The sequence below is a fragment of the Harpia harpyja genome, chromosome 1 (assembly GCF_026419915.1).
Source record: "Harpia harpyja isolate bHarHar1 chromosome 1, bHarHar1 primary haplotype, whole genome shotgun sequence".
NCBI classification, from domain to species: Eukaryota; Metazoa; Chordata; class Aves; order Accipitriformes; family Accipitridae; genus Harpia; species Harpia harpyja.
Window position 1 is genome coordinate 75955408 of NC_068940.1, and position 14780 is coordinate 75970187.

Below are 14780 nucleotides of genomic sequence, written 5' to 3' on the forward strand. Positions count from 1 at the left end.
TTTCCCCCTCAAAAAAAAAAAGTTCATTTTATTTGTTAATTACAGTCCTCTACACAAAGTAACCCTTGTGTCTTCCTATTAGGTTCATACCTATCTTCAAGCACCAGTGAACCCAGGCATTCACTGGGAACAAAAGCACCTACAGTTCCAGCTTTCATTGGTGGTTTCTTTTTTCACTGGACATAAGCCAGACTCAAACTGTTTGAGGGGGGAAGTAGCAGACACACATAAGCCACTATTTATTTCCAATCCTCATACAAGACACCCGATACAAGCCGAGACAAAGAGAAATCCAAGGATTCAGTGTATAAGCATGGGAACTCACAAGAGCAAAAGTTGGAGGGATGGCAGAAAAGGAAGGGGGAGGGTGGAAACACGTGAATTTGGTTTTCAGCTAAAAGGTTCCTCTCATTTTTTCCCAGGTGAATGTGCTGTTGTTGCACCTGGGCAGCTCAGGTGTTCTGTGCTTAAATCACACTGATTTTTAACTAACCAGTTCCAGAAAAAGGACCTTCCATCAGGAGAATTGATCGCTGCTGGTGAGCAAGTATTTCTCATTCTTAACTTTCCTTTATTACAGCAATGAGGTTTGGTTGACAAATGCATTACAAGCCTAGTTATACAAAAAAAGACAATTGACAGATGCTTAGAGATTAGCTGGCAAAACATTTGTTCTGACAGAGAGATGAAGGCAATCTATATGGTGTTGGCTGTCATTTTTTTCTCTTAATCAATTAACTAGCATCGGATCATGTAACATCAAAAATTCAGAATATTGAATTTAAACTGCCTCCAGCTACAGCTCCCTAAATTATCCTTCCAAAACCCTATTGGTTTTCAGTAGGACGATAATCAATTATTTAAGCTTCAGATAATTAATCTTGTGACTTCAAGAGATGTACACTTTGATTTTTTTATGAGTACATCACGAAAAAAGAACTGATCCATGCATTCCATACCTGCTTTATAGAGACGTTATCCGGTGTGATTTCAAAGCCATAACTATTTGTTTAAATAGCATTTTAACATGTTAATATAAAGGCTAGATTTTATTGTTAACATCTAATAGGTAAACTGATTGTAAGGGTAGTTATTAACTTTCACATAGAGTTGCTACAAATACTCATTCGTCAAGAGTATAGCAGTACGGTGTACTGATCTGCTTTTGCTGACTGAAGTTAGTGGTCTGCACAAACATGGGAGAAAATCTGAATGGAATTTTTATTACTAAGAAATCCTCATCCCCCAGATTTAACTAAAAGTTATAGTCTCTCCTTAGGAAACACTGGAAAACTTCACATTTTCTTATTAAACATTGATAATCTCCAATCATCTAATTAATGTGCATAATTAGTAAGATCCAAAGGAGACTCTCTTCTAAAACTCAGTCAACACTAGCTAACATGAACAAGCCTAAGGAAGGATGTGAAACAAAGAACAACTCTAGAGCTGTGATGCCATGTGGGGGGAAGGGAACTGTTGTGGACAAGTCTGAGGAGAAAAATGTTATAATGAATGTATTAATTACTTTAGCAACCTAGGAAAATTTCTTCAGAAATATAAGATTCTTTCCACACGATGATACTTCATTTTTTCTAGAATTTTGCACATTTTAATGTGCAAATTTTTCTCCAGTCAATTGTATAGAATTCTTTACTTGTATTGAGATTGCCAGTTACTGGAAGTGGAGTTTGAATTTGTTCACTAGAAATTGAACTGTTAACAGTGATATTAGTTATGTTGAGAGATTCATTGAAGTAAGGAAGCTGCTGCACTTCTTATGCCTCTCTGTCCTAAGGAGCATGAAGCATCTTCTTTGGCAGTGCTCAGGGCTGTGTTTCCATACTAGATATCACTTTTAAACTCAAGTTTGAAATTTGCTTTATCAATACAGGCACAAGTGTTTGGGGGGATTATTTTTTTTGTATTCAAGTCAAAGCACTTTCTCAATGGGTGATCCTGGTAACTCCTAAAGCTCAACCTCTAAAAAGTGGAATCTCCAGCAAGAACTGATAAGCTCACTGGGTGGCATCATGGGCTACATGCATTATATTTTTTAACTTAGTTCACACCACCAGGTATCCACCTGAATATCAGAGCTTTAATGCCTAAAGATGATTGTACCAGGAAGAAAGACGACTTATCAATTAAAAAAAATTGGCTTTGTAATGCTTTTCCTCAACCATTGCTTTCATTCTCTGATTTCTATCAAGACCAGAAGCTACTGAATTTCTTATAATGATCTTTGTCAGGAAGAAAAGCAAACTTCTTCAGAATACTGAAACAGTCAGGAGCACAGATGGATTGTTTTATTCAGCAGGAGTTGAGCTGAGGGAAAGAATGGGGAAATTTTTCGAGTTTTCATTGTGAGAAACAGCTGGAAATTTCTTTGACATTTATCTCACAATCTTTAACATCCTGGTTCACAGAGTGCAAGCTAAAAAAAATTATGGCAATTTCAACATTCTGGAGGGATTTGCCCATTTAAAATGTATTATACCTGGAGGCAAATATTTGTCAATTTTCTTACTTTATTAAGGAGGATATCATGAGACATCTTTTGACCAAAAAACCTACTATCCACAAAAAAAAATCCCATGCTGTTACGTTTCACTGAAATTAAAAAACTAACAGAACAAACAAATAGTAGCACTGTCATGAAATTGTCATAATTCAGTATTACAACATTGTATTAGTTCATAAAAATCAAATGCTGGGTGACCAGAAATGAACTGAAATGAACTTTGTTCCCCTGATCACACTGTAGTGAGAACTGTCCCCTGCAGCCTAAGTTTGACAGCTGAAAGCAGTGTTCCGTGATAAAATTAAGCACCTCCATTTTGCACTTTTCTCACAAAGAAAGGCATTTCTAGAAATAACCAAAACCGTCTCTGTAGTATAGATTGTTAGGATACCACTAACACATTGATTTACACTGCGCCAGGTGACAAATCCATGCGACTAAAGCTCTTGCTTTGTTTTCCAGTTTCCTTACTGCATTGAAAGGGAAATAATGGTCCATTCAACATTGGCCTTGTCCCTCCTGCTAATTGCAGTCTCTTCCAACCTTGCGATGGCAATCAAAAAGGAAAAACGAGCACCTCAGACACTGTCAAGAGGTACTGTATATTTACTGTATGTAGTTACCTCTTTATCTTACCGTATAGGTCAGCAAATGTTTTTATTTTGAATGTACATAGAAGCACATATATACTTACTGAGGTGTGTTTCGCTAGTGTAAAGTGACACTCCAAGTAGTGCATCTTCTCATTCCATGTCGTTTCACTCCGTCAGTTTGTTCTTAAGGATATGGCTGAGGGCCTCATATAACCTGCATAATTTATATAACTCACGGTGACCTAGCAGAAGCGAGTAACCTAAACTGAGTCTCTCAAATGAGGATGCACCTGTAGGACTATCAGTGAAAAAATATTCCTTCATATACTATTTAAAAGATATTTTATTACAGTTTCATAACTTCAGTTACTATGGAACTATTTTTCTACATACCCATTTTTATACACAGAACAAACTGTAGTATAGATTGTTAGGATACCACTAACACATTGATTTACACTGCACCAGGTGACGAACACATGCAACTAAAGCTGTTGCTTTAGTTTGAGCCACTGGTGGATTTTTCTGCGTGATATTTTTTTTCTTTTGCTAGCACAGTCATGCTTTGCAGTGAATAATTCACTTCCTTGTGGTACATAATTTCCAAATTGGATGTTAACTGAAGACCCTATTTCAAGTTATTTATGTCTGATGAATCCTTAGAAATACAAGCAGAGAAATAACTTACCAAGGTCTTTCCTCTTCTCCATCCTTCCTATCCTTTTGGGCCTATTCACCCCCAAAAATCTCCAGCTCCCTTTCTGACCTCTTCTGCAAGCTGTGCAAAGCCTGCAGACCCCACAACTCACCTCTGAGATCGTCCCATACAAGGCACTGGCAAAGCCGCACCTGTCACAGAGATCCCATCTGAGCCTAATTGCTCAGGGAGCACTTGACAAAATCATGCGACACCCGGACTAACCAAAGAGAAATTACAAATCGCTTCTCGTAAGTGGTATCCCTGGAGAAAGGTTATAATCAATGTGGTATCTATTGCCTATCTTGCCTAGATCAGGATTTATTTTTCTCGGTAAGCCTAAATGCATAAAAAGATAACAAAATCCTTAAATTCTGGCAATTTTGAAAAAAATAGTCACAGAAAACAAGTGTCAGTTTTCTAATTCTGATTTCAGGCCTTTTGGGATGCCTTGAGTGCTTTACCTGTAATTTTCACAGATCAGAGGGGAATACTTAAACCTGCTGCAAAATGACCCTTGCTGACTCCTCTGTGCAGTTACCTACGTCAGCAGTTGACTTCAGCCAGGGCTGGGAACACACTGGTCAACACGCCAGAATCCCACCATCAACCAGACTGATCTGTAATCAAAATCACTCTCCTGAAAGAAGAGATGACCAAGTAGCGTCACAAGCAATTGTTCTGTGAGAAAGCTAACAGCAAATCTCTACATAACCGGGGCTGGTCCAAGCGCTGTCCAGACAGCACAGAAGAAACAGAGCCTTAACCTGGTCCAGATCCAGAAGTTGTTCTACAATTCCCATGAGGGTTGTCATGAATGGAGCAACACTGCCTGGGAGGCAGGGATCTACTACACAGGGGCTGGCATCTTGGGATCTGAAGGCATGAAACCAACTGGGCAATTTGCTTTTTGAGATCCGTGTGCCCCCAGCTGTGGATGAGCTATGAAGCTGATGATTCATTAGCATTTTGTTTCAGTGGAGATTTTTATTTAACAGCCATTGTTTTATTAAATTATTCAATTAAATGAAGCACTTGCAACTCCAGAGGATTGAAATTCATTACTCGGGAGTTAAGTTTACAACCCAAGACTGTTCTAACGACATTCATATTAAAGTTGATCTTATTTGAGCTGTCATATTTTATTTTTCTCTCTTTTATAAGCCAACTTTCTCTTTAAGCCCCAGGGTCTACATGAAATACGGAGCAGACAAGGTAGAGATATAAAGGATTTGAGTGCTGATTTAGGGACCTCTGAGTATTTAGAAAGATATCTAACAGGTTTGCCAAAGGAATTGAACTGTATACACAACCATCTGAGGGGTTTGGGGGGGTTTGGTTGTTGGGGTTTTTTTAAATCTTCCGGTGCACCTATCAGGAGATGTAGAATTAGCATATCCACAGCATTTGGGAACCTTTGACTAAAAAATCCAAATTCTATTTGTGTACAACTATTGATAAATATAAAAAAAAAAAGAATTTGTTATGAGTTACTTGCCTGGCTACCAGTTAATCCTTTTGTTATATTTCTAGGGTGGGGAGATGAAATTACCTGGGTACAAACTTATGAAGAAGGGCTTTATCAAGCAAAAAAAAGGTAAGAAAGAGATTAAAAAATAGTTTGTAAAACAAAGTTGTTAGTAATGCCTGAATATACTATAATGAAACAAAACAAAGAAACACTATGACAGATGATCTGCAGACCACCCCGTTAAATAAAACAGATTTTGTGTCTATAAATAAAAGCTGTTCTAAGGGTCTTATGACTCTGAAGCAACATCGTTTGCTGATAGTTTAACACTGTCCTTTCTTCATCACAACAGCATTGTTGTCATTTGAATAAGCAATGATAAATAGATATTAAAATTTTTAAAATACATCTGTTGTGGGGTTTTTTTGATGTCATGTACCTCTGATTACTTCCTTAATCAACACCTGGAAATCAGTTATATTTTCTCTTGCATGGTGATCTACTGCTTCTGAGGTTTTCCCCAACACACTTCATTAGTTGGCATATGTGCATGATGTACTTGCAGTTTCTTACTATCTTGGTAGAAATGAAAGTACCAATCTGAATCTTCTCTGGGATTCAGCTGAAAATATATCTGAGAATTCATCACAATTCTTTTCTGGAGTTCATTTTAGAACATAATAGTGTATGTAGCATGAGTTATTGTTAAATTGAAGGCAAATTATTTTTAAAATAAAAGGCAATTAATTTCATGTGCCCTATGTGAAAATGGGTAGAATTGAACAATTCTTGAGAGTGATAACAGATCAAGCATTAGTAACTGATTTACTGAGTAGTAACAGTAGTTTAAAAAAAAAAAAAAGGACAAAATGCACAGAATTGTTTTATGTTTTGACATCCAAATATATAAAATTTTGATACTTTACCAGACTATTTACAGAAAAAAATAATTTACTGTATATCTGTTCAAGAAAGCTTAAAAGACATGAATCTATTCATGGGAAGTATTTGATGATAAACCCAATTTTATAAAAATTATTTTATTCCAGTTCATACAGATTATTTTTATTTTCTTAGTCATGGAGAACTTCACACCTAAGCACTATTAAATACCTCTTCAGTTTGATTATATACTAACTGGGAATGAAGTGATGATGGCTCCGTTGTTTCTTTCTTCTAGAATCTCTTACTTTAGAAAACATATTTAGATACAGAAACTCTATTTCTCTATTTCTTTCTTTTACGAAGGAATTATTTTCTTTTCCCTTGCTCAGAAATGTTTGTAATTCTTTACAGAATGCCTGTATGTTTTTACTGTGAGTTAATATAATATTAAATGTAATTTGCCTTTTCTGATCTGCTAGTAAAATCACCCATTTGCATACTTGTCAAATGATCTAACTACATGTTTTATTATTACTAATAAAGTAACAAGCCACTGATGGTAATTCATCATTTGGAAGACTGTCAATACTGCCAAGGTAATTTTGATTTTTTTTGGAGTGTTAAAATTTTGTGAATATTTTTATAAGAAACTGCACCTATCTATATATTTACCTTGCACTTACTGACAATCATTTAAAGAAATAGGTAAATGAAAATGTATTTGAAAAGCTAAGGATTTATTACTGTTATTTACAAAAACTCCACTATAAAACTACCCCACAAAGAACATGAAAAATACTCAGTGCTGTTGTCCTGCTATCCCTAATGCAGCGCTCGTCAGTTTAAATTAAGAGACACAGATTTGCTACTGACTCATTGAACAGATTTAATATTGTTTGGCTCTCCTGAACCGGTAACTAAAGAAGGAGATGAGGACAGGGCTGCTGAAATCGATCTAATAAGAATTTTCTGAGAATAATGCACTTTTGTCAAGATGAGACATGGTGTCCATTGAGACGACAGGCTTCATAAATAACAAAAAAGAGCTTCCATTTTCATAGCCGGGAGGTTGTACTGACATGGGTCAAAAAAACAAAAAGCAGTGATAGAGCCCTTAAGTGTCTCCTCAGGAATGTGCATCAGCAGAGATGGGAACAATGTGGCCAGTCTCTGGCCAATGTGGTGCCTAAACACAGATGGAAAGGCAGAGTTTGAGATGGACTTCCAAATGATCATGTCTTTTCTAGCCCTGAAGAAAGCTTTTGCAGAAAATGAAGAGATACAGGAAATGGCCCAAAATAACTTCGTTATGCTGAATCTCATGGTATGAAGGGTTTGGGGCGATTTGACTGGTATCTTTTTTTTGGCCTGTGTTTTCTCTTTCTTTGTCTTGCTTTTTCATGTCATATTAGCTAAATACCTCTGGCATTTCAGTTACATGTAAGTACAGGCATGTGCATGTGTATCCACATACAAGTAGTACCTTTTCTGGTGTTGTCCTCTGGTACAAGACTATTCATAGGTGGTACTACGTCAGCAAAATTTACAGAAATATTTTGATAACTAGCTTTAATTTCTCTGCCAGCATGAAACCACAGATAAAAACCTGTCTCCTGATGGACAATATGTGCCTCGAATCATGTTTGTAGGTATGTACAATATTTATGTATCTTCAAAGATGTGATATCTGAATCTACACCAGTGTCCTCCTTTGCGGACATCAAAATGATTCATTTTGCAAAAAGAAAATAGCTCAAAATTTATCATTACCATGGCATTAGTCTGGAACTTGGCAGATCTGAGTTCAGTTCTCCCTCTGTCGCAGGCTTTCACCCTCATAAACTTCCCCAGGTTACAGATATGTTCTGGAGGGTACATAATTTGTGCTTGGGGGCAAGATGCTTAAATATCTGTTAGCATCTGAGCATTTGCTCTCCATGCTTCTTGCTAGTGCTGTTTTCAGACAAAGTTTACTGAAAGCAGTCAAATATCTGACTGAATGTAGATGTCTACAGTGTGGACATTGCCACAGAGCAAGTCAATAGTCAGTGGCATCTGAGGAATGATTTATCCCATCGTAAAGTTGACTTCTGGAATAGATCAAATGAATCATGCCCCAGAGTGCCTGTTCCTTTTCACTGACTGTACAGGGAGCCTAGAGTAACTAGCTCTGTGGTGGCATCCAAAGTTAGGTGAGATGAAGCCCACACTCAGACAGAGAGCAATGTAGTAACAGGAGTCAGTTAATTAATGAAAAACTTTGAAGGGGAACTGGGAGATGAGATGTCCAAGACAACTTGCTCCCATGATGGGAACATTAACAATCACAAGATTTTCATTCTGAAGGCTCTAGGTAGGTCATGCTAATATTGCATTAGATATACATGACCCTCACTATGTGTGCATCCAGTCAAACTGTCCTCTCCTGATGTAACCCCAGAACTTGTAAAACAGGATGGTTTTGTTTAAATAGGGATGAAATACATGTGTAATCTATCACTTAAAAATAGCTGCATAATATAAAAATAAGCATTAGCTTTTGTTCAGGATTTCTCCAATTAAAGAGCAGTTGGTTGGAACAGAGCGTAATGGCCTAGCAATTGCCTCATTGATGAAATCAGAACACCTCAGAAACAGGGCTGTCAAAGTAGTGCCACGGACATCGCCCTCAGCTGTTGTGGGAATGGAAAGCAGTGTTGAATACAATTATTCTTCCAGATCCATCTCTCACAGTAAGAGCTGATATCACAGGAAGATACTCCAACCGGCTTTACACTTATGAACCACAAGACATACCATTCTGTAAGTGCCCTCTTTGTTGTGTTACTTTGCATTTCACATTGTAAGCAGCCAGCTACATCCCATCCCAATCATTTGTGCTTGAGAATCTGTTGAGATCTCAAAGTAATGAATAAAGACTGTGAGTGACCATTTGCAATAAATTATAATAGTCTAACCTGTTTTAGCAAAAGACTTAAGCACAACTATTGTCCCATTGAATTTATTGGGACTATTCAGGTAAGACAAATTGAAAGATCATGGGTGAGAACTTTCAGGATCAAGATCTGAGCAGTTTGCTGGGAAACAGTGAACGTCACTATGCCGAAAGGTATCCAGCTGCGCAATGTAAACAGCCAGTGGTGGGAGGGAATTGGTAGAGAAATGCTGGTGATTACCTGAGTACCACCTTACACCCATATTTCAGAAAAGAATGTGATTTTTCAGGTTGAGCTAGTCCTTACTCTATACCATCTATCTGACACCAGTGCGGTATCTCACCACAAATATGCACATCGTCTGATTACCAGGCTTGCTATTGAGAAATGAGAGAGTTGAAAGGAGTCTTGTCAAGTCCCTTTAAGTTAAACATTTTGATTCATGAAACTTTTTACCTTCTGCTTTAGTATCAATGGCAGAATTTTCACAATAGAAAGCTCTAAAATATAATGTGTGACCATAAATTAATTTCAGTGTAAACAGTTTACTAATCAAACTAGGTGGGTTTTTTAATTGTACAAATGCACTTTAAGTATGTTTTTACAGTTCTTATTCATTTTTCTTTCAGTAATAGAGAACATGAAGAAAGCATTACGCCTCATTCAGACAGAACTGTAACCAGCAACGGTGAAATGACCATAGCCTCTACGAGGTGAAGCTGCACTAGGAAACATAACTTTTTAAAATATTTTAGTTAACCTCTCTGTCTCTACTAGCATTTTGAACTCTTACCACGGAGCTTTGGTATGTCAGATTTCATAAGGAATTTATATGTTCAACTTGAAGAACAAACATAGAAAGACTATTGCGTCCTTTTGGAAAATAAGAGGAGAAATCTATTAATCACTTTGAAATTAGTTATCTGAATAACTGAAAGTGATGGTTTAAGGTGCAGCAACTTTGAGCTGTATTTTATCAGTCCAACTGTGACTTTAAGTCAGCTATGACTTCTGACCAAGAGTTATAACCATTCTTTTTTATGTCTATTTGCAATTTATTATATAAGTTAATAGCTGCATCTCAGCTCCTAATTTTTATTTTTATTGCAAGAAGCTTTTAAGTCGTTAGTGTACCTCTGCTTTATGCACTTATTTCTCATTAAAGGAAAAGAAACTTTACTGGCAAATCAGACAGGAAGGCTCTTCCTATAGATTTTGGAATAGCTTATATAGAAAAAAACAGTGATCTGGGCTTAGCTTTCTTCTGTACAATCCTTTAACTATAATTCTGATAGCTGAAAACAGAACAGACATTTCACGCTGAGCATGTGGCCTCAGTGAGGTGATAATCATCAAATAGCAGCTACAGGTTTTGCTATGATAAAGATACAGTGAAGCAAGAGAGATGGAAGGAGATAGTCCCAGAACTCCCCTCCTGAGGCTAAGTGATGCTTGTAAAGTCTGGTATGGGAAAAATGAGCAGGCTTGTCCTAGCTCTTTTCATTTAAATGGCACTTGAGTCATGTGAAGCTCATCCCAGGTCATTCCCTCTTTTTCTGTAGCATCCCAACCCAGACATCACAGTGGCAGCTTAGTGAGGGGATCTGTACATCCAAAGTCTTCACAAAATTTCCCCAGGATCACCATATGCAAAGGCAGACACCTATTTTGAGTAAAAAGCTGAGTCAGTTGAAAGTTTGTTATCCTAGCAATGCGCTTTTTCATTAGAGCAAGATATTAAGAGATTCATCTGCAGTAAGAGCATGTATGTTATGTTACGTGCAAAGCACTGGTGTCACTTGTTTGTGCTACCTGCCACTTCCTATGATGCTGTCTGTATACACGTATAAAAGATGAAGGAAGGATCTTTGAGGGACACCTTTGCTAATTCACAATACCTAGTATTAATTTGTCATGAATGAGTTATATTGCACCTATCTATGTCTTCATAATTATGTAAAATTTGGATATAAGCATAAATTCCAACAGAGTGGTGATAAATGACCTATACACTAAGAGAAAAAAATTCTTGTATTAGTCATGAACAATATATTGTCTTCATAATCAGTTAAATGATTTTTTAACCTATGGGAAAATGCTAGAAACCAAATTAAACTGGTAATCACATTCCTTTGAGTTGTGTTTAGCTTTGCTCATTTATGTCTGTATCTGTTCCAGATTTGGCAACATTTCCCAGTCTGTGGGGATACCCTCTTTTGAGCACGCCAGAGATGTTCAGGAGAAAGGGATATGAGATCGCTGCCAGAGATGACACAGGAGATGATAGCCATGGCAGCACTTTCAAAACAAAGTCAAGAGATTTATTTCGGAGAGAAGCACAGCACAAAATAACTTTGGAAATGCTTAAGTACGGTAGATTCAAAACATTACCAAAAAGAGTAGGTGGAAAGTGGTGGGTCTTTGCTGTCATACTGCAGGGAAATTTTTTCCCTCCCTACATTCACTTTCAACATCAGCTGAGATCACAGGAGACATTGGCTTGAAAGAACCCCTGCTCTAACTCAGGCAGGAAATCAAATGTGGGATAGTTACAATATCAGCCAAAGCCTGCTTCACCTACTTAAGATTCAGAAGACTGAGGCTGCAAGCTCTGGATGGATATTTGAGGGAAGGCTGCACTTGTGGAAGTATTTGCATGGCTATGCTTTCATTGCAGTGTGAAACAAAAACTTTCCATTTCAGATCTGGAAAGCAGATGCAAAACAAACCTGTTGTCTTCCCTTCAACTCTAGTAACTACATCTTTGTCCATGGTATTCTTGTTTCCTTGCCTGCTACTACTATTCCATTAATTGCAAAGGTGACAGTGTCTGCCATAAAAGGCTACTCTCATAGACTACCCCAGTCAGTCCAGATATTCCATCAGCCTTTCAGTAAAGAAAGGGCACCCTTCCTTCAGCATATAAATGCTGAAGACCATAAATATGCTGAGGGATCCTTTGGGATTATACAGTGGATGAGCACTTTACCTCTTCTTTCCTGTTAAGTTGATACATGCACATCTATACAGCCCAAACCCAGGGATGATGTCCTTTTTGTGCTGATTGCCACTGCTCACGCTGAAATGTTAATACATTTCTATACCAGAGGGAAGCCACAGACAGTCTGAGGTCACAGCATTGTAATTCCGTAAAAGAAAGCTCGAGGGGGGGGGTCGCATTAATGTACATAAATACCTGAAGGGAGGGTGCAAAGAGGACAGAGCCAGCCCCTTTTCAGTGGTGCCCAGTAACAGGACCAGAGACAATGGGCACAACCTGAAACACAGGAGCTTCTGTCTGAACATCCGGAAACACTTTTTTACGGTGAGGGTGACTAAGCACTGGCCCAGGTTGCCTAGGGAGGTTGTGGACTCTCTGACCTTGGAGATATTCAAAAGCTGTTTGGACATGGTTCTGGGCAACTGGCTGTAGGTGGCCCTGCTTGAGCAGGGCATTGGACCAGATGACCTCCAGATGTACCTTCCAACCCCAATCATTTTGTGAAGTCAGCAGTCTGAACTCAGTGAGGTTATTTAGCTGGACTTAGATGCTTTTAGAGAATTATCAGCTAAAAATATAAGTCACTACTTTCAGTCAATAGAAAACAAGACCTGCTTGTTTAACTGACGGGAGCAAAATTGCAAAAGCAACATGATTCACAGCAACAGGGACTTACTTTACTCTTACAATTTAAACTGTCAGGGTTATAGATATGAGGGGTGGCCCTCATAGTGAGTGAATAGCTAATGTCCAAGAGCTATTTCTAGATACAAGGACACACTGTAGTCACTCTGAGATAAGCTTACCAAACTCAACCCACAGCTCATGCCTGTGGTTGCCCTCAGTGAATTTACTGTACTGAGAAATCCTGATGTGCAGACTTTGCTTTAGTTCCTCTGGAGATAGCACATATTGGCTACCTCCACTCAGTCAAAATCAAGTTTATTCATTCTTCACTGCTGATAGCAATTCCTAATAATTCCTAACAAACACGGGAATCCTGGATATATCCTACACTCTACTCAACTATGAGGAGAAGGGTGTCAACCTGATCTGAAAGTTGTATGATGTTGACTATTATTTTACACAAACATTTGCATACTTAGGGATTATATTTGGGTCACATAGAATCATAGAATCATTAGGTTGGAAAAGACCTTTAAGATCATCATGTCCAACCATAAACTTAGCACTACCAAGTCCACCAGTAAACTATGTCCTTAAGTGCCACATCTACACATCTTTTAAATACCTCTAAGGATGTTGACTCAACCACTTCCCTGGGCAGCCTGTTCCAATGCTTGATAACCCCTTTAGTGAAGAAATTTTTCCTAATATCCAATCTAAACCTGCCCTGGCACAACTTGAGGCCATTTCATCTTGTCCTATTGCTTGTTACTTGGGAGAAGAGACTGACACCCACCTCTCTACAACCTCCTTTCAGGTAGTTGTAGAGAGCAATAAGGTCTCCCTTTTCTCCAGGCTAAACAACCCCAGTTCCCTCAGCCACTCCTCATAGGACTTGCTCTCTAGACCCTTCACCAGCTTCCTTGCTCTTCTTTGGACACGCTCTAGCACCTCAATATCTTTCTTGTAGTGAGGGACCCAAAACTGAACACAGGATTCGAGGTGCAGCCTCACCAGTACTGAGTACAGGGGGACAATCCCTTCCCTAGTCCTGCTGGCCACACTATTTCTGGTACAGCCTTCTTGGCTACCTGGGCACGCTGCCGACTCATACTCAGCCGGCTGTCAACCAACACCCCCAGGCCCTTTTCCACCAGACAGCTTTCCAGCCACTCTTCCCCCTATAATGTTGCATGGGGTTGTTGTGACCGAAGTGCAGGACCCAGCACTCGGCCTTGTTGAACCTCATACAATTGGCCTTGGCCCATCGATCCAGCCTGTCCAGATCCCTCTGTAGAGCCTTCCTACCCTCAAGAAGATCAACACTTCTGCCCAACTTGGTGTCATCTGCAAACTTACTGAGGGTGCACTCAAATCCCTCTTCCAAATCATTGATAAAGATATTAAACAGAACTGGCCCCAACACTGAGCCCTGGGGAACACCACTTGTGACTGGCTGCCAACTGAATTTAACTCCATTCACCACAACTCTTTGGGCCCGGCCATCCAGCCAGTGTTTTACCCAGCAAAGCATACGCACATCCAAGCAGCCAGTTTCTCCAGGAGAATGCTGTGGGAAACGGTGTCAAAAGCTTTACTGAAGTGCAGGTAAACAACATCCACAGCCTTTCCCTCATCCACTACATGGGTCACCTTGTCACAGAAGGAGATCAGGTTAGGCAAGCAGGACCTGCCTTTCCTAAGTCCATGCTGACTGGGCCTCCTCACCTGGTTGTCCTGTATGTGCCACATGATGGCACTCAAGATGATCTGTTCCATAACCTTCCCCAGCACCAAGGTCAGACTGACAGGCCTGTAGTTCCCCAGATCTTCCTTCTGGCCCTTCTTGTAGATGGATGTCACATTTGCTAACCTCCAGTCAACTGGGACCTCCCTGGTTAGCCAGGACTGCTGGTAAATGATGGAAAGTAGCTTGGTGAGCACTTCCACCAGCTCCCTCAGTACTCTTGGGTGGTTACCATCCTGCCCCACAGACTTGTGTGTGTCTAAGTGGTGTAGCAGGTCACTAATCATTTCCCCTTGGAT

General features: G+C 39.1%; 1 protein-coding gene across 2 annotated transcripts; it reads left to right on the forward strand.

Moving 5' to 3' along the window:
* Positions 1 to 285: 285 nt before the first annotated feature.
* AGR3 (anterior gradient 3, protein disulphide isomerase family member) lies at positions 286 to 11237 on the forward strand. 2 transcript variants are annotated; one of them, XM_052800799.1, is made up of 9 exons: positions 286 to 303; positions 423 to 539; positions 2987 to 3119; positions 5348 to 5411; positions 6714 to 6766; positions 7418 to 7494; positions 7756 to 7819; positions 8889 to 8972; positions 9736 to 11237. In XM_052800799.1, the coding sequence occupies exons 3-9, from the start codon at positions 3014 to 3016 to the stop codon at positions 9783 to 9785; spliced, it is 498 nt and encodes a 165-aa protein (XP_052656759.1). In that variant the 5' UTR covers positions 286 to 303; positions 423 to 539; positions 2987 to 3013; the 3' UTR covers positions 9786 to 11237. The 2 variants fall into 2 exon arrangements, with proteins under 2 accessions (XP_052656759.1, XP_052656749.1); XM_052800789.1 differs by lacking the exon at positions 286 to 303 and having other exon boundaries at positions 320 to 539.
* Positions 11238 to 14780: the final 3543 nt, after the last annotated feature.